The sequence below is a fragment of the Somniosus microcephalus genome, chromosome 2 (assembly GCF_052327205.1).
Source record: "Somniosus microcephalus isolate GS21.2 chromosome 2, FLI_Smic_1.0, whole genome shotgun sequence".
Classification (NCBI taxonomy): Eukaryota; Metazoa; Chordata; class Chondrichthyes; order Squaliformes; family Somniosidae; genus Somniosus; species Somniosus microcephalus.
The window spans coordinates 277,964,805-277,985,220 of record NC_140988.1 but is presented as its reverse complement, the minus strand read 5'-3'; the positions used below and the strand labels follow the sequence as shown (position 1 = coordinate 277,985,220).

At 49.2% G+C, this 20,416-nt stretch overlaps 1 protein-coding gene across 2 annotated transcripts in view; it reads left to right on the top strand.

Annotated features, from left to right (window-relative positions):
- parp8 (poly (ADP-ribose) polymerase family, member 8) overlaps nt 1-20,416 on the top strand; it is a 627,363-nt gene that overhangs the window by 585,784 nt on the left and 21,163 nt on the right. For both annotated transcript variants that reach the window (XM_085972589.1, XM_085972580.1), the window contains 3 exons: nt 11,454-11,566; nt 15,664-15,736; nt 18,317-18,386. In XM_085972589.1, the coding sequence (XP_085828715.1) occupies nt 11,454-11,566; nt 15,664-15,736; nt 18,317-18,386 (256 nt within the window). The remainder of the gene's footprint in view (nt 1-11,453; nt 11,567-15,663; nt 15,737-18,316; nt 18,387-20,416) is intronic.

The window sequence follows — 20,416 nt, the reverse complement described above, 5'->3', positions numbered from 1 at the left end:
GCTTATGTCTTTCACTGTAATGAAAGGACCCTACTACACAACATTACAGTTGTGGTACAGTCTACTCTTTTTAATTTGAAGTTGCTTAATTCAATTTAAATTGCACAAAAAAAACTCCTGTGCAATTTTATTTAAATTACTTAATTCATACTACTGGATAATTCAATTTGATTTGAGCAAAAACACTGAATTAACAGGAATAAATTGTTAGCCTCCATACGTTGCAACTAATGCATTTTACAAAATACAGAAATGGCAACACTTAAAATATTGCTGTACTTTTAAATCCCTTTTCTCACATACTTTCTCCCCTTCACAGACCCCTGCCCATCATATACTCCTTGCATTGGTGATGATGTACTCTTGATGCCATTAATGGCAGTTCTTATTAGCTAGAAAGAAATGCATTTCAAATGGGGCAAGTTGGACAATCTTATATTTTTCCCTATACCCCAACATCAAACGTTACACTTTCAAATGACCTCCCAATGAGCTGAAGGAGGAGAGTTTAGGTGACAGGCCGGCCTGACACTTCATGTCAAGGAGTTGAAATACTGACCACTTCAGCTAATGCGCTTTCTTAAGAACATGAGAATTAAGAGCAGGAGTAGGCCATACGGCGCCTCGAGCCTGCTCCGCCATTCAATAAGATCATGGCTGATCATCGAGCTCAACTCTACCTTCCCGTCCGATCCCCATTGTAGTGTATGTACCTTTAAGGCAGAACTACTTTTACAGCTCCTGTATACTGTAGTACTGGCAGTGACCACACCTGTATATAAGCTTTGCGCATGCCTCTGTACCCCCAGTCTTGAGACTACCCTCCTCCAGTAAATACCTGTTTATTGTTAAGTTACAGCATCTGTGTGGTTATTGAAAAACATCATACTCTCAGAATCATGGATCTAACAGTGGCGACGAGTGTCAATTCGAATCTACCTGCAACTCTGCATTTCCCTTCGAGGATTCGCTCCGGGAGGGCGGTGTAAGGAAGTCGAGGCCAGGAACACGGGCGTCGACCACGAGCAACCGCCCAGTCGTCCGGCAGAGAGTGAACATCGCAGGGGAGGCTGTGGAGAACTGGGCTTGGTTCCCCAGCCACGACGATCAGCAAGAGACTGACGACAGGTCCAGCGCAGACCCTTCCCGGACAGCGGCAGCTGAAGCCGACCGACGGTGGAGAGAAAGCCGAGCAGCGTCGACGGGGTAAGACAGAGGGTGAAGCGCACAGGGCGCAGCCGGGGGTTGAAAACCGAGCGGCGTCGAGAAAAAAAAAAGAAACAAAACGGAGAGAGAGAGAGGGTAAAGCAACAGCCGGGTTCAGGACCGAGCGGTGTCGAGAAAAAAAAAAAAAAAAAACGCGCAGAGCACAGCCAGGGCTCAAGGGCTGAACAGTGTCCGCGGGGAGAAGAAGGGAGAGCGCGGGAGACGCCATTGAGCCGCGGAGAAGAAGGAAGAGCATGGGAGACGCCATTTTTAGAAGCCGCAGCGGAGAAGAAGGGCGAGCGCGGGAAGGAAGGAAAGCGCGGGAGACGCCATTTTGTGCCAGCGGAGAAGAAGGGGAAGCGCGGGAGACGCCATTTTTGACAGTTAAATCACACCCAGGGATGCCGAAGAGTGGCAGTATCTCTACGTTCGACAATGAAGTCGAAGATTGGGCGACATATGTGGAACGTATCGAGGTGTACTTCAGGGCGAATGAAGTGCCAGATGCTAGGAAAGCACTGGTTTTGTTAAATTCCATGGGTGCAAAAACTTATGGGTTACTGCGAAATCTAATAACCCCAGAGAAGCCGGTGAACAAGAATTTCGAAAGCATAGTAGAAATCCTACAGGACCACTTAAACCCCACACCGCTGCTGATAGCAGAACGATTTAAGTTCTATAAAAGGAACCAACACAAAGACGAAAGCAATGCTGAGTACCTAACGGAACTGCGCAAGCTATCGAAACACTGCCAGTTTGGAGCAGAACTAGCAGACACGTTAAGGGACAAGTTTGTGTGTGGGCTACAAAGTGAAGGAACCCAGAAACGGCTTCTATCAGAAAAGGATCTTACACTGGACAAGGCTTTCAGTATGGCAGTATCACACGAAGCAGCCGCAAGGGGCGCTGCAGAGATACAACGGAGACCGCAAGAATATGGCACCAATGAAATGTCCTATGGAACAGGGAAGTGCTATCGCTGCGGCAGAACAACACATGACCAGAAGGATTGTTGGTTCAAGGACCAAGTGTGCAGACAGTGTGGAAAAGCAAGACACATAGCAAGAGTCTGCAGGTCTGGGAAGAAAACCAACAGTAAGAAATCTCCACAGGAGAAGTACAAAAAGGTACACCAGGTGATGGACAGTAGTTCAGACGAACAGAAAAGTGACACAGACTCCGGAAGCAAGGAGCTGGGTTGTCTGAAACTACATAAGGTAACCAAAATGGAGGATCACCAGACTATCTGGGTTACACTCAAGATAGACAGAGTCCAAGTGAAAATGGAATTGGACACAGGATCAGCCCTAACAGTCATAAACCAAAGGGACTACAAGCGGCTATTTTCACATATACCCTTGAAAGCTACAGAGATTGTCTTGAAGACGTACACGGGGCAAAAAGTCTACCCAAAAGGAAAAATAAGGGTGAAAGTGATATATAAAGGCCAGGAAATACCTAAAATGGATATGTATGTATTGCCAGATGGAGGACCATCACTGCTAGGACGTGAATGGATCTGAAAGATACAATTAGATTGGCATTCCATACAGGCACTGAAGGTTGAGGCCAAAAAGGATGACGACGTCACACCTGGACGACTGTCAAAAATGCTAACTGACGCAAAAGAAGTGTTCCAGGAGGGACTCGGAACACTAAAAGGCATAACAGCAACGATTAAAATAGAGGAAAATGCAAGCCCAAAGTTTCTTAAGGCCAGACCAGTGCCTTATGCGATCAGACCAGCTGTCGAAGCAGAGCTGGAAGGGTTGGAACGTTCAGGCGTACTGTCCAAAGTGGACTGGAGCGAGTGGGCTACACCCATCATTCCTGTAATGAAGAGGTAGTTGAGTAATACGCCTGGGGAACCAAAGAAGGTCCGCATCTGTAGGGATTTTAAGGTGACAGTGAACCCAGTCCTTCACACGGTACAATATCCGCTTCCACGAATTGAGGATATTTTCACCTCGCTATCTGGAGGTAAACGCTTCACCAAAATTGATCTAGCCCAGGCGTACTTGCAAATGGAGGTAGAAGAAGCTTCGAAACAATACCTTACGATTAACACTCATAAAGGTCTCTATCAATACAACCGGCTGGTGTTCGGGGTAGCATCGGCTCCGGCTATCTGGCAGAGGGCAATGGATCAAGTCCTGCAAGGGATTCCAGGGACACAGTGTTATTTGGACGACATCCTGGTCACGGGCGAAAATGACAGTGATCACCTCGCCAACTTGGAGAAGGTGCTCACCAGATTAAAGGAGTATGGGCTACGAGCTAATCGCCACAAGTGCGAGTTTTTCCAGAAACAGATCTCGTATTGTGGCCACATCATCGATGAAGAGGGGTTACATAAGTCCCCTGAAAAGATTGAGGCAGTAGTCAAGGCTCCAGCACCGGAAAATGTGTCACAACTGAGGTCGTTCCTCAGGCTGGTAAACTACTACCACAAGTTCTTACCAAATTTGTCCACGGTATTACACCCACTGAACACCCTACTGCAAACAGGGGTACCATGGAAGTGGAATGACGAACGTAGATGAGCTTTCCAGAAGTGTAAAGAATTGATCACATCAAAAGAGGTGTTGGCCCATTTCAACCCAGCACTACCAATTCGTTTGGCATGTGATGCATCACCCTATGGTATTGGAGCGGTGCTGTCGCACAAATTCCCAGATGGGTTGGAGAAGCCAGTAGCCTTTGCGTCTCGGTCACTAACCTCAGCCGAGCGCAACTACGCCCAGATTGACAGGGAGGCCCTCAGCCTAGTATGGGGAGTAAAAAAATTCAACCACTATCTGCATGGGCAGAAGTTCACCTTGCTGACTGACCACCAACCACTTGTCTCCATCTTTAATCCTAAGAAGGGCGTTCCAGTGATGACTGCACAACGGTTACAAAGATGGTCCCTGTTTCTAGGGGCGAATCAATATGTAATAGAATATAAAGGCACGAAACAGCATGGAAACGCTGATGGGCTATCGCGCCTGCCACTGCCTACTGTGGAGGAAGCACCAGCAGTGGACCCTATCGAGATATTTTATTCGTCAATAATTGAACGATTGCCAGCAACGAACGCGGATATAGAGAAGGAGACCCGCAATGATCCGACGCTGTCTCGGGTACATGATTTGACGGTGAGGGGATGGCCAACACATGGCGACTCACTGTTGCCAGCATTCTCATCCAGAAGAGAACAGCTGTCAGTATGCCAGGGGACAGTGATGTGTGGAGCCAGAGTGTGATTCCACCCAAGTTAAGGGAGAGAGTGCTAAATGAGCTACATGAAGGTCATCTGGGGGGAGTGAAAATGAAAAGCCTTGCTAGGGCTTATGTGTGGTGGCCGGGAATCGATCAACAAATCGAAGACCAAACCAAGAGCTGCTCAGGGTGCCAGAAGGTCCAAAATGCACCACCACATGCCCCTCTACACCCATGGGAGTGGCCCTCCTCTCCATGGCAATGGGTGCATATTGATTTCGCTGGTCCATTCATGGACTCAATGTTCTTAATAGCAGTGGATGCTCATTCGAAGTGGCCTGAGGTGATAAAAATGTCCTCAACCACTACAGAGAAAACGATTGCAGTCCTACGGACCATATTTGCCAGAAACGGCTTGCCAAAGCAGATTTGTTCTGATAATGGACCACAGTTTGTATCCGAAGAGTTTTGAAAATTTATGAGAAGGAATGGGGTAAGGCATTACACATCCGCCCCGTATCATCCAGCCACAAATGGCTTGGCTGAGAGGTTCGTACAAACCTTTAAGAAGGCGATAAAGGCCATGTGCGACGATGAAATTCCACTACAGCATAAGGTGGACAATTTCTTATTAGCCTACCGAAACGCGACACATGCAGTTACCAACCAAACCCCAGCCATGATGTTCTTTAACCGAAGGTTGAGATCTCGTCTGGACTTGCTCAGACCAAATGTGCGAAGAAATGTTGAGGACAAACAATTCCAGCACATCAATGAGAAGCCAACAAGGAGTTTCAATGTAGGACAACCAGTCTTGGCCCGTGACTACCGAACAGAGAAATGGCAACCCAGAACGATATGCACAAGGCAGGGGCCATTAATGTACACAGTGGATGTTGGGGAGAACATTGTGAGACGCCACGTTGATCAGATCTTAGCGTCACAGGAACGAGTCAACCCCATGTCTCGAGTACCTGGGGATGAACCCGACATACCGGTAGCATCTACCTCAGAACCAGTAGCAGTGGAAACCGATGAACTACCCGATGAAAAGGGGCCAGAATCGCCTCTGCACCAAGAACGAGAACCTCAGGAAAGGCGCTATCCCGAAAGGGTCAGGAAGCCGCCCCAAAGACTGAATCTATAAATGGACTATTGTTGTTTAATGTACATGTTAAAGTGTTAATTGTTATTTGAATATTAGGGGTACTACTAATCTAAAAGGGGAGGAATTGTAGTGTATGTACCTTTGAGAGAACTACTTTTACAGCTCCTGTATACTGTTGTACCGGCAGTGACCACATCTGTACATAAGCCTTGCGCATGCCTCTGTAACCCCAGTCTTGAGACTACCCTCCTCCAGTAAATACCTGTTTATTGTTAAGTTACAGCATCCGTGTGGTTATTGAAAAACATCATACTCTCAGAATCACGGATCTAAAACCCATATCCCTCAATTCCCCTAGAGTCCAAAAATCTATCAATCTCAGCCTTGAATATACTCAATGACTCAGCATCCCTTTGGGGTAGAGAATTCCAAAGATTCACAACCCTCTGAGTGAAGAAATTCCTCCTCATCTCAGTCTCAAATGGCCGACTCCTTATCCTGAGACTATGCCCCCTAGTTCTGGACTTTCCAGCCAAGGGTAACAACCTCTCAGCATCTACCCTGTCAATCCCCCTCAGAATCTTATATGTTTCAATGAGATCAGCTCTCATTCTTCTAAACTCCAGAGAGTATAGGCTCAATCTACTCAATCTCTCCTCATAGGACAGCCCTCTTTCCATCTGCTAAATCTCTACATTGGTTTTTGATTCTTTTTCTCTCCTCACTAGTACACCTTTACACTTCAAAGATTTGGGTTTGGGTTAAAGTTTCACTTCAGTTCTTCCATTGCATCAAGGGGGTGAAATTTCTATTTTTCCCACAAAAAATATAAGAAATGTCTTTCATGTTGAGATTAACAAATGGCTTGTTGAGATACCGCGGCAAACGTGGGAGTCGAGACCAGAGCTATTGAAAACTCAACTGCTTTATTCCAACCACATGACAAACAGGAACTAGAAAAGCCCGCGCATCCACTTAAATACTTCCCAGACAGGAAGTGCTCCCGGCAGCCTGTCCCTGCGGGAAACAAGTTGCTGGAGGAAAGGGCCCCCAGCTGGGGGCTTCTGCTTAGACTGTCTGTGCCGCCGTGAGCGGATTATGTCCAGTGGTGGCGTGTCGCCACAGAGCTCCCCCCAGAATCCGCTTAGGAGGAGTGGACGAGTCGTGACGGTGGTCTAATGGTTCTGCCGCAGCGGCTCTGAGTGGTCGCCGGTCTGGTTGGTTGGGTCGGGCGGTTCGCCGCCGGCTGTGCTGGCTTGCCGGGGGGACGGCCTCTAGTTGGAGGCTGGGCCACGGGGACCTGTTCCCCTGGTTCTGTGTGTGCTGGTTTGAGCCGGTCGATGGAGACTGTCTCGACCCTGTCGCCGAGTCGCAGCTTGAAGACCTTGTCCCCGGATTGTAGTACCTCATACGGACCGTCGTACGGGGGTCGCAGGGGCCCGCGGTGCGCGTCATGTCGCACGAAGACGAAGCGCGCCTGCTGTAAATTTGGCGGGACGTGAGGTGCGAGTTCGCCGTGTCGGTTGACCGGAAGTGGGGCGAACTGCTGAGCGGAAGAGAAAGAGTCGAGCCGCTGCTGTTCGGCCGACCAAGGCTTGGTAGGCTCCGGAAGGAATTCGCCTGGGACGCGCAGCGGTTGTCCATAGACTAACTCCGCTGCCGAGGACTGGAGGTCTTCCTTGACCGCGGTGCGTAGGCCGAGTAGCACCCACGGTAGGCGGTCAGTCCAGGTACTGTCCTGCAGGCCGGCGCGGAGTGAGGCCTTGAGTGACCTGTGGAAGCGTTCACAAAGTCCGTTGGCCTGCAGGTGGTACGCCGTGGTGCGGTGGAGCGTCACCCCGAGGTTGCGTGCTGTGGCCGTCCAGAGTTCGGAGGTGAACTGGGCGCCTCTGTCGGAGGTTATGTCGGCCGGTACGCCGAACCTCGCAACCCAGGTGTTAACGAACGCCCTGGCGATGTCGGCTGTGGTGGTGGAGGTCAGCGGCACTGCCTCAGGCCAGCGTGTGTAGCGGTCGACCATCGTGAGGAGATAAGTTTGGCCTTGCGATGGCGGCAGGGGACCGACGATGTCGACGTGTACGTGGTCGAAGCGGCGGCTGGGTACCTCGAAGTCTCCCAGGGGTGCTTTGGTGTGCAGCTGTACCTTAGCCCGTTGGCAGGCGAGGCAGGAGGTGGCCCAAGTCCGAACATCTCTGCTGAGGCCGCGCCAGACGAAGCGCTTGGAGAGGAGTTTGAAGGATGCGCGGGAACCCGGGTGAGAGAGCCCGTGGAGCGCGTCGAAGACGCGGCGGCGCCAGGTCTCAGGGACGACCGGCCTGGGTTGGCCGAGTGAGACGTCGCACGTGACTGCCGTGGCTTCGGGCCCGTGCGCGACCTTGGCTAGGCGTAGCCCTGGCAGCCTGGTAGCCGCCGAGAGGAGGTCTGGGTCCGTGAGCTGGGCCGCTGCTAGTTCTGCGTAGTCGACCGTGAGGTGATTCGCACAGACGGCGGGACGGGAAAGGCAGTCGGCGACCACGTTGTCTCTACCGGAGACGTGCTGAATGTCCGTAGTAAACTCGGAGACGGCCGCGAGCTGGCGTTGCTGCCTAGCGGACCAGGGTTCGGTGTGCTTGGCCATCGCGTATGTGAGTGGCTTGTGGTCCACATACGCGGTGAAGGGGCGGCCTTCCAGGAGGAACCTGAAATGGCGGACCGACAGGTGGAGTGCGAGAAGCTCGCGGTCGAAAGTGGAGTATTTGACCTCCGGGGGGCGCAGTTGGCGGCTGTAGAAGGCAAGTGGCTGCCACGCGCCATTGACCCACTGCTCGAACACGGCCCCGACCGCGTGGTCGGAGGCGTCGGTGGTGAGCGCGACCCAGGCATCGGCCCTCGGGTGCTCGAGCAGAGTGGCGTCGGCGAGCGCGTTTTTGGTGGCGTCGAAGGCGGCTGCCGTGTCAGTGGTCCAGGCTACGTCCATCTTGCCGGATTTTCCTCGGAGGGAGTCGTATAGGGGCTTCATGAGGGCTGCGGCTCTGGGGATGAACCTGTTGTAGAAGTTCACCATCCTGAGGAACTCCTGGAGGCCCTTGATGGTTGTGGGGCGGGGGAATTGCTGGACGGCCTGCACCTTGTTGGGCAGGGGGACGGCCCCAGCAGGGGTGATGTGGTGACCGAGAAAATCGATCTCGGTTAGGCCGAATTGGCACTTCGCCGGGCTGAGGATGAGCCCGTGTTGGGCTAGGCGCCCGAACAGGATGCGAAGGTGTTCGAGGTGTTCCTGTTTGGAGGAGCTGGCCACGAGAATGTCGTCTAGATAGACGAATAGGAAGTTCAGGTCCCGGAGGACTGAGTCCATAAGGCGCTGGAAAGCCTGTGCTGCATTCTTGAGGCCGAAGGGCATCCTCAGGAACTCGAACAGGCCGAATGGGGTGATGACGGCCGTTTTGGGGATGTCCGCGGGGTGTACGGGGACTTGGTGGTAACCGCGCACCAGGTCGACTTTGGAAAAGACGGTTCGTCCGGCCAGTCGGGCCGAGAAGTCCTGGATGTGTGGCACCGGGTATCGATCGGGGGTGGTGGCGTCGTTGAGGCCGGCCGAATGGGCCGGGGTAAAGGCGCCGGGGATGGGGGCCATAGTGTTGATGTCGACGAGGCGGTGCCTCGGAATGTCGACAAGGAGGCCGTGGGCGCGTAGGAAGTCGGCGCCGATGAGTGGGCAGAGGACCTTGGCTGTGAGGAACTCCCAGCGGTAGCGGCGGCCCGCGAGGTCGAGCGTGACCATGCGGGTGCCATATGTGCGGATTTCAGAGCCGTTGGCTGCAGCCAGTGTGATACCCCGTGTGCCGCGTTGGATCTCGAGGGCGGAGGCGGGGGTGATGCTGTGCTGGGCCCCTGTGTCGCACAGAAATCGGCGGTTGGTTCTGTCGTCAGTGACGTACAGTAGGGGCTCCTTCTGCCCCGCGGCCATTGCGGGGGCCGGTGCGGGGGGGGGTTTGAAGGTACACGGTGGCGTGCAGCGTTGAGCCCTAGCGCCAAAACGGGTGTGGTAGTAGCAGTGACCCGGAGTGGTAGGGCGGTCGGGCCTAGCGGCCCGGGGAGACCGCGTGGTCGTTGCCGTGAGGTCGGGCGCGACGTCGCGAGCGGCCTGTGCAGAGAGCAGCCGGTCAGCTTTTTCGGCTATATCATTCAGGTCCGTGGAGTCAGACTCCACAATGAGCGGGCGGATGCTGGCGGGGAGCTGCCGAATGAAAAGCGTACGAAAAAGTGCGCCGGGATTTTTGTCGTCTGAGAGGGACAGCATGTGGGAAAGCAGGTCTGATGGTGAAGCGTCACCAAGGCCGGGGAGGTCCAGGAGTTGGCAGTGGCGCTGGTAAGAGGACGTTTGAAATTTTTTAAGTAGCGCAGCCTTCAGATGTTCGTACTTGCCCTCCGTTGGTGGATTCTGCAGCGCTGCCCAAACCTTGGGGACTGTAGCGTAGGTGAGCGAGGCGACGAGGTAGTCGTACTTCGTGGCGTCGACTGTAATGCCTTTCAGCCGGAATCTGGACTCAGCTTGAACGAACCAGGCTTCGGCGAGGTTCTCCCAAAAGTCTGGTAATTTAACCGTGACTGCGTTTGTATCCGCCATGCTAGCTTAGGATTCGTCCTGAGCGTCGGGGTCACCAGTGTTGAGATACCGCGGCAAACGTGGGAGTCGAGACCAGAGCTATTGAAAACTCAACTGCTTTATTCCAACCACATGACAAACAGGAACTAGAAAAGCCCGCGCATCCACTTAAATACTTCCCAGACAGGAAGTGCTCCCGGCAGCCTGTCCCTGCGGGAAACAAGTTGCTGGAGGAAAGGGCCCCTGGCTGGGGGCTTCTGCTTAGACTGTCTGTGCCACCGTGAGCGGATTATGTCCAGTGGTGGCGTGTCGCCACAGGCTAACAAAATCATACAGTTTTGAAATGTGCATTGTCTGAGAATGTGAATCCATTAATAGCAATTAAAAATATGAATCATCTGCAGAAATTATCCTTTAATGCTTATCGAGCAACTAGCGAGGTATTTAACTGGTATAAATGTCAAAAAATTTATGAAGCTGTAGAGTGCACAATTATGCTGAAGAATGGGATGCCAGCAGCAACAAAAGTCTGTACTGGAGCATTGCAAGGACATTTTTAGCAGGGGAGGATAGGTTGTTGCCTCCATTATCCACATGTTCACCAACTTGAGCTAGTGTTACACAAAGTACAGCCCTCCAACTTGTCAAGCTGTTTCTCTTTCTGGTATCCATTTCACATAGAGCACAATTCTCTCACTTCCATCCCCCCCAAGTTCAGTGATTCTGTCTGTCTATCTGTCTCTCTCTCCCTTATGTCACAATTACTCAGAGCACAGCTTTCTCTGTCCTGTCTCCTTCTTTTCCCCCCTCACACCAGTATCACACAGAGCACAGCTCTCTTTCTTGCCTCCTCTATTAATCCACTGTTTCAACAATGCTGCATTTGGTCTGCAGACATCCACGTTGTTTTCTGGTTTCTTGTCTCCTTGGATGATTCCCAGCAGCTACATAGCTTTTCAATGCCATAGAGAGCCCTAAAATTGCATTGAGAAACTCTGCAGTGTAGCAGGTGCAATGTCATCGAGATTCTGAATGAATTCCCTGTGCTAACTGCACAGTTGAGTTTCAAGAGCAGGCTGAACTAGGAACCGAGCCTGTCCAAACACTCCCCTGATAAGATGACAGCACCTCTTTACCTGACAGTTGCCAGGACTGCGTGTCATTTATTCCTAAGATCCTGTTTTTGAGGCTGTTTTTGAGAGCATGTTACAATGGAGTTTCTGTATTAGCACAGACAGTGTGAGCAATGTGTATGTATCAGAGTTGTGCAATATCAGAATTGGTTAGTGAAGCGCTGATATATTTACTGTAGTAAGATTGTAATAACACTTGTCACCTTACTCTTTCATACAGCAACTAAAGTTCATGCACACCCCGCACCAGTTCCTGCTCCTAAGCAGTCCACCGGCCAAAGAATCCAACTTCAGGGCAGCAAAGAAACTTTATGGGAGCACTTTTGCATTTCAGTGAGTTTCCATTCTATAAATCTTTAAAGATATGAATCGTGTTCTTCATAATTAAAAAGAGAATTATAAAACATTGAGCATAGACATGCTTCCTTTGTATCTGTTTGAATATGTGTAAATGATTTTCCATCACCACTTTTACTGAACATATTTTAAAGTTAGAGAGTGTTTAAAAAAGAGCAACTAATTTTATTTTGCTGTAGTAAACTGGCTGTTTTAGCAATGCGGCTTTATTATGGTAAATATATTGGAGATAGAAGGGGCAGTGTTGCAGCACTAGATAGTTTTCAGGAAGATTCCCCTCTGAAAACTGACAGTCAGTAATGAGAAACGGGTGAAAATGGATGGAAAATCATGGGGAGTGCACATCTGAGTTTCTGGTATGCATTCCCGACAGGTAAGGTTCCTCTGAAAGTGCAATTTCATAAAATGGCACCTTATACTGTTATATACACTGGTTCTTTCCGAACTGATATTAAAAAAAATATGGGGTAGATTTCCACCTTTAATGCCTGGCAGAATGCAAAGAGGGGAATTGGGTGGGGCAAGTGGTGATGTACGCCTGCAATGAAACCCACCCGATTTTCCTCCTAAGTCCCAAGTGGTAAAGGTGAAAATCCATCCCTTTGTTTCTCTATCTAGGTGTCTTGCTTTTTGTAGCTTTGTGTGTGCATGTCACTATCTCCCTTTGACTCTGTTTCTGTCTTTCTGTGTCCATGCATCTCTGCCTCTGCCTCAGTCTGTGCCTCTCTCTACGAGTGTGACCATGTGTGGTTTTGTCTAGGTCTGTGTTAGCCTTTCTTTATGCCTGCATGTGTATCTCTTTCTGCATCCTGTGTGTGCATCTCCGGTTTTGTTTTAGTCTGTGATGGTCTTTCAAAGAGTATAGCGAACAAGGCAGATGAGCTGAGGGCACAGGAAGATACTTGGGGCTATTACAGAGACGTGGATGAAAGAGGGGCAGGTATGGCAGCTCAACATTCCTGGTTACAGGATTTTCAGACGGGATAGAGAGGGAGGTAAAAAGGGAGGAGGGGTTGCGGTACTGATTAAAGAAATGATTACAGCTGTGAGGAGGGATGATATGTTGGAGGGATCATCAAACGAGGCCATATGGGTCAAATTGAATAACAAAAAAGGGGCAATCACACTGCTGGGAGTGTACTAAAGACCCCAAATGGTGAGAGGGAGATAGAAGAGCGAATATGTAGACAAATTTCTGAGAAGTGCAAAAGCTATAGGGCAGTAATAGTAGGGGATTTCAACTACCCCAATATTAACTGGGATAGAATTAGTGTGAAGGGTATAGAAGGTGCGGAATTCCTAAAATGCATCATGGAGAACTTTTTTAGCCAGTATGTAGCAAGCCCAACAAGGGAAGGGGCGGTTCTGGACATAGTTTTAGGGAATGAAGCTGGGCAGGTAGAAGGTGTATCAGTGGGAGAGCATTTTGGTGCTAGTGACCATAATTCTGTTAGATTTAAGGTGGGTATGGAAACGGACAAGGATAGACCAGGAATAAAAATTCTAAATTGGGGAAAAGCAAATATTGCTAAGCTCAGAGGGGATTTAGCCATAGTGGACTGGAAACAGCTACTTGAAGGTAAATCAGTGTCAGAGCAGTGGGAGGCATTCAAGGAGGAGATCCGTAGGGTTCAGACCAAACATGTTCCCTTAAAGAAAAAAGGTGGGACTAACAAATCTAGAGCCCCCTGGATGTCTAGAGACATACAGGGTAGGATAAAGAAAAAAAGAGAGGTGTATGACAGATACCGAGGGCTAATTACTCCAGAATCTTTAGAGGAGTACAGAAAGTGCAGGGGTGCAATTAAAAATGATATTAGGAAAGCAAAGAGAGAGCATGAAAAATTCTTGGCAAGTAAAATCAAGGAAAACCCAAAGATGTTTTATAAATATATTAAGAGTAAGAGGATAACTAAAGAAAGGGTAGGGCCTATTAGAGATCATGAGGCTAATCTGTGTGTGGAGGCGGGAGACGTCGTTAGGGTTCTTAATGAACATTTTGCGTCTGTTTTCACAAAGGAGAGGGGCGAATCAGACATTGCTATCGGGGGGGGGGGAGGATTGTGAAATATTAGATGAAATAAACATAGTGAGGGAGGAAGTATTAAGGGGATTAGCAGCTTTAAAAGTAGATAAATCCCCAGGCCCGGATGAAATGTATCCCAGGCTGTTAAACGAAGCAAAAGAGGAAATAGCAGAGGCCCTGACCATTTTTCAGTCCTCTCTGGCTTCAGGTGTGGTGCCGGAGGACTGGAGGACTGCTAATGTGGTACCCTTGTTTTAAAAGGGAGAAAAGGATAGGCCGAGTAATTACAGGCCAGTCAGCCTAACCTCGGTGGTGGGAAAATTATTGGAAAGAATTCTGAAGGACAGGATAAATCTTCATTTAGAAAGACACGGATTAATCAAGGATAGTCAGTATGGATTTGTTAAGGGGAGGCCGTGTCTGACAAACTTGAGTGAATTTTTTGAGGAGATAACAAGGAGGGTAGATGAGGGTAGTGCATTTGATGTAGTGTATGTGGACTTTAGCAAGGCTTTTGATAAGGTTCCACATGGCAGACTGGTCACAAAGGTAAAAGCCCATGGGATCCAGGGCAAAGTGTCAAGTTGGATTCAAAACTGGCTCAGAGACGGGAATCAAAGGGTAATGGTTGATGGGTGTTTTTGTGACTGGAAGGCTGTTTCCACTGGGGTTCCGCAGGGCTCAGTACTAGGTCCCTTGCTTTTTGTGGTATATATCAATGATCCTGACTTAAATATAGGGAGTATGATTAAAAAGTTTGCAGATGATACTAAAATCGGCTGTGTGGTTGATACTGAAGAAGGAAGCTGCAGGAAGATATCAATAAATTGGTCAGGTGGGCAGAACAGTGGCAAATGGAATTCAATCCAGAGAAGTGTGAGGTAATGCTTTTGGGGGAGGGCTAACAAGGAAAGGAAATACACATTAAATGGTAGGACACTGAGTAGTGTAGAGGAACAAAGGGACCTTGGAGTGCATGTCCACAGATCCCTGAAGGTAGCAGGCCAAGTAGATAAGGTGTTTAAGCAGGCATACGGAATGCTTGCCTTTATTAGCCGTGGCATAGAATACAAGAGCAGGGGGTTATGCTTCAACTGTATAAAACACTAGTTAGGTCTCAGCTAGAGTACTGCGTGCAGTTCTGGTCACCACATTACAGGAAAGATGTGATTGCACTAGAGAGGGTACAGAGGAGATTTACAAGGATGTTGCCAGGAGTAGAAAATCTTAGCTATGAGGAAAGACTGGATAGACTGGGTCTGTTTTCCTTGGAACAGAGGAGGCTGAGGGGAGACCTTATTGAGGTGTATAAAATTATATGGGGCCGAGATAAAGTGGATAGAAAGGACCTATTTCCCTTAGCAGAGGGATCAAAAACCAGGGGGCACAGATTTAAAGTAATTGGGGGAAGGTTTAGAGGAGATTTAAGGGGAAATTTCTTCACCCAGAGGGTTGTGGGGGTCTGGAACTCACTGCCTGAAAGGGTGGTAGAGGCAGAAACCCTAACCACATTTAAAAAGTACTTGGATGTGCAATTGGGATGCTCTAACCTGCAGGGCTACGGACCAAGAGCTGGGAAGTGGGATTAGGCTGGATAGCTCTTTGTTGGCCGGTGCGGACACGATGGGCCGAAATGGCCTCCTTCCGTGCTGTAACTTTCTATGATTCTATGATACTCTGTGGTCGTGTTGGTGTGCCTCTGTGCGTGTCTCCTTTTTTTCGGTTCTTGTCTGTCTTTTTCTTTATATATTCCTTCTGCAGCTCCCTGCTCAACTAACAGTTCAAAAGAGCTATAATGAAAACTACAATTTTTGAACTTTTAGGCAGTACAAACATATTCACCAGGATTTCCTCGGGACTTCTCCCACTCCGCCGCCGTTGCTTTGCCAGATGTTCAGCAGAGAACAAGCTTACAGCACAAACTTGCACCAAAGTTACAGCGGCGGAGGGGGAGAAGCGCCCGAGGAAACTGACAACGATTGTTTATTTTGCATCATGTTCCGCAATGGTTTTTCAGGTACTAAAACAGTTTATGTTTTATATCTAGTGGCTCACATATAGAGAACTGGCACTCCATTTTAAGGAATGGTTTAATTGTTGCATCAAACACACGATTACAGGTAAGGTCAGGCATAAAAGAAAACTATATTCGGGGTGGCTCTGTAACCCGGCGCCCCCAGTGTGGTCTGATGGCCGCAGGGAGAGCTTCTTGGATAACCTATGCAGCTGATAATTTTCCATCCATTAATTTTAATGGGTGGAAATCCACAGGCTGCGCTCCTGCGATTTCCCAAAATGTGCTTCCTGTGAGTGCTTCTCCCCACCGGGAATCCCAGATCACATAATCACTCCGATAGTTCTTTATAAATCTTCTGTACTATGAAATACAACATGGGCTGCATTCTATTCTCAATCAATGCGTCAACACCATTATCATTGGCCCAAATTTTGTTGCCAAAATAACGGCGAGTTTAATGGCGCCCACCGTTATTAATGCGTAAATCGTCCGGCAACACATGGCGAGGAAGAGATACCCCCATGATTTGCGAATTGCCACAAGTTGCAGAATGACTTGTGCTGCTCTGCCATTAGCCTCATGGAAACGGCATCTCTCCCTCAACCTTCCTGTGAGTTTCAAGAAATTTCTGCATTTGCACATTAATTGCCAATTAAACTCACTGCAGAATGTTAGGGCTGCTACTTAACAGTGTAAGTACCTTTTTAAGGAGGAGATTTGTGTTCCTACAATGCCAATCAACCTCTCCAGCCCAGAATGGGAACAATTTAAACTGTGGAGTCTTAACCCTGCAGGTAGTAAATTGTTCTGAGAGATATTTAAAATTTAAAATTTTTACATTGTTTTCTTACTTTTCCTTTCTCTTTTCTTTCTTCTCTCAATCCAATCTTTCTTTCCCTCTTTATTTCTCTTTCTGTACTTGATTTGACCCTATTCACCCTATTTTCTTCACCATCGTCCCTCTCTTTCTTTCTCAATCCTTAAATCTCATTGGTTAAGGAGACAGACTGTTGGTCCCATCATTCACCAAGGTTCCAGATGCCCCTTTGCCCTCGCTGCACTGTTATTAGCTCGCATTTCCAGCAACTTGCAGGGCAAAAAAATGTTTTGTGCTGGAGGGTGAGGGGAAAATTGTAACTAACGGGGGAAGCCATGAGATGTCCTGCTCCTGCAAAATCTGGGCACTCCCTCATTACTGCACTGGAGAGACAACCTGGATTTTCTGCTCAAGTCAATGGAGTGGGGCTTGAACCCACGATCTTCTGACTCAGAGACGAGAGTGCTACTACTGAGGCACAGCTGACAAGCAACATAAAAGTCACAATGCTGTGACAGAGTCATTCTAAAGAAAGAACCTACACAAATATAAGAATAAAAACACAATGAATGCTGGGAATCTGAAATAAAACCAGAAAATGTTGGAGATACACAGCAGGTCTATTGAATAATAATTCCTAATTCTGAACACCAGCACTGTCCTGGGTTTTCCTCACATTTGCCGCCCAATTTCAAGTGGAACTAGGATGGGTGGGGGTGGGAATCATTCTGCTGGCTCCACTTCTGGGATTTTCCACCAGAAGAGATGGCGGACATTGAATATGCCTTCCCAAATATGGGCAAACAATTTCTACTCTCTGGGGAGATCTAAACTTGAAAAACCAAATGGTCTACTCCTGCTCCTATTTCTTATGTTCTTATGTAAAAACACTTTGGAAGTGTTTTAAAAATGTAAATCCTCCCCCAAGGAGCAGAATCGATCGGGAGGCAATTGATTCATTTCTGCCGTCCCAAAATTAAAATTTTAGCTTCGAAGGGACTTATACTGCCCCACAGATAAACTGACTACTGCAGATGACTGAGGCCTGCAGCCATCTTTCTTTTCCCCCATCCCCACCCCCTGCCCCCAAACCAGGAGTCTGCCTGAAAAATCCTAATGAGGTCGACCCCCAAAAATTCACTAGGGTCAGCACCAGATCAGTCAGGCAGGCAGAAAGTCTGCCCTTCCATAGGGCAGAGTCGCCACTGAGGGAAATCTGGGCCCTATCTGTGAAAGTGTTTGACAAAACGTTTTCTCCATTTGGGGATATGAGCGTGCTAAAAGAGCTGTGTGCCATTCTCCTTACGTTACAATCACACACTGAATTGTTGCAATAGTGCATTCAAATGAAATTTACACTCTTCTGAACAAAGAAAAAATGTTATTCCAATTTTTTTTTATGAAGACTGTCCCCATTTCATGCAGATTACACTGATGCATCTGTTAAGTATACTGTCTTAATGATAATGTTAAGCATCTAATTTGTGGGAGGGGGCTCGTGTGGAACATAAACAATAACATAGACCAGTTGGGCCGAATGGCCTGTTTCTGTGCGGTAGACTCGATGGGGGTGATTTTAACCCTACTCAGTCAGCAGAAACCTGGCGAGTTTCATTAAAATTGCCCTGGCTCTTACCTGTCCGAAAGCCGCCATGATCGCAACATCTGCAATTTTAACCGGCTCTCCTGAGACACCTGCCCGGAGCCAACGGGGTCCTTCTTTACATATGCATGTTGCGGCCCAATGACATCATTGAGACCCAACTGTAATTTTAATTCAGGCCTGAGCGGGGAATCCACCTGGTGTTGTAACTATGTATCTATGTATTTGTTCATTTGTTTATTGTTTTCCTCCAACTTCCACAGCTTCATGGTGCAGTTTATGGGAATGGCATCTATCTTAGCCCATTGTCAAGTATTTCTTTTGGTTACTCAGGTAAGTATATTTTATCTTTAGGTTAAGACCTGAACTTTAGTCAATGCTTGTGGTAAACCACTGTTATTGTTTTCACTGTCGTTCACTACCGTTATCGTTATTGCACATTGTTACCTCCTGCTACTCACTGTGTACCAATGCATGCCTCAGCTGACTCCACCTACATGACCTGGTATAAAGGTGGCTGCCCGGCAACCCACTTCCTTCTTGGAACCGGTCGTCCACGAGAGGCATGCTCTGTTCTTTAGTTAATAAAAACCTTTTCATTACTTTCCTAATTCATCGCCTTTTATGGAGTAATTGATAAGCGTATCAATTTTATTAACTAAAAGTAAAATGTCCGGAACTGAGCAGCAACAACAGCAGGCGTTGCTGTGAGCCCTCAGGCCAGCATGCCTGGACCTCGACCCCCAAGCGGCGGGTTCATCTACCAATTTCGAACACTGGCTGAGCTGCTTTGAATCCTTCCTAGAAGCCTCCGCCGTGACATCGGAGGAGAACAAATTAAAAGTCCTGACCGCCCAGGTGAGCCCTCAAGTATATACACTCATCCGGGATGCTACTACGTACACGGCGGCTCTCGACCTGCTAAAAGGGCAATACAAGCGCCCAGTGAATACGATTTACGCCAGACACCTCCTGGGATCCCGCAGGCAGCAACCGGGGGAATCGGTAGAGACATTTTTACGGGCGTTACAGACACTCTGCAGGGACTGCGACTGTAAGGCGGTAACGGCTGCGGCGCACACGGAGGGACTTATCTGTGATGCCTTCGTTAAGGGCCTCCAGTCCGACTACTCCCGGCAGAGACTGCTCGAAAGCAAGGAGCTCGACCTGAAGACGGCCGTAGCCCTCGCGCTCTCACTAGATGCGGCCCACCGAAACCTCGAAGCATACTCACATAACGGTGCCGCGCCATGGCCATCGCGACCTTGGGACATGGGACCGCCGCCCCCGGTACCAACTACTGCAGCAATGTCCCGAAATCAACTGGGACCGCCGCCCCCGGTACCAACTACTGCAACAATGTCCCGTAACCAGGCCCAAAAATGCTACTTCTGTGGCCAGTTAAAACACCCTAGAGCGCGCTGCCCGGCGAAGACCACTACCTGCTCTGGCTGCGGGAAGAAAGGCCATTACGCCAACGCCTGCAGAGGGAAACCCGCGAACGCCAGCAGCGCCGCGTGTGAACCGTGGGGGCAGCCATCTTCTCCGCCATTTTGTGCACCTCCGGCCGCGTGGGGATCGGAATCATGGCCGCCGCCATTTTGCCCGCCGCACTCAACCGCCATTTTGTCTCCGGACTCGACCACCGTCTCGTCTGACAACCATATCGGCTCACTCAGCCATACACTGGCCTCCGTTACGCTGGAACAAGCTCTCCCTCATCATCTGTCCAGGTCCATGATGGACATTACGGTAAACGGCCGCGCCACTACTTGCCTGTTTGACAGCGGGAGCACGGAGAGTTTTATTCACCCCGACACGGTGCGCAGCCACTCCCTCACGGTCCTGCCAACGCGCCATCGGATTTCTATGGCGTCCAAGTCCCATTCAACAGACGTCGGCGGCTACTGTGTGGTGACCCTTTCGGTTAGGGGCACCGAATATAAAAATTTTAAACTTCTTGTCCTGCCCCGTCTTTGCGCTGCCGTTCTGCTCGGGTTGGATTTTCAGTGCCACCTCAAAAGTGTCACATTGGCATACGGTGGACCCCTCCCCCCACTCACAGTCTGCAACCAACAGTTTTTAAATCACCCGCCGTGCACCACTTGCAGTCTTTCTACACTCAAAGTACCCCCCCCTCCCCTGTTCGCTAACCTCACCCGCGACTGTAAACCCATCGCTACCAAGAGCAGGCGGTACAGCGCCGGGGACAGAGCTTTTATTAGCGCTGAGGTGGAGCGGCTCCTGAAGGAGGGCATTATCGAAGGGAGCACCAGCCCCTGGCGAGCCCAGGTTGTAGTCGTTAAGACTGCCGAAAAACGCCGCCTGGTCATTGACTACAACCAAACCATAAACCGGTACAC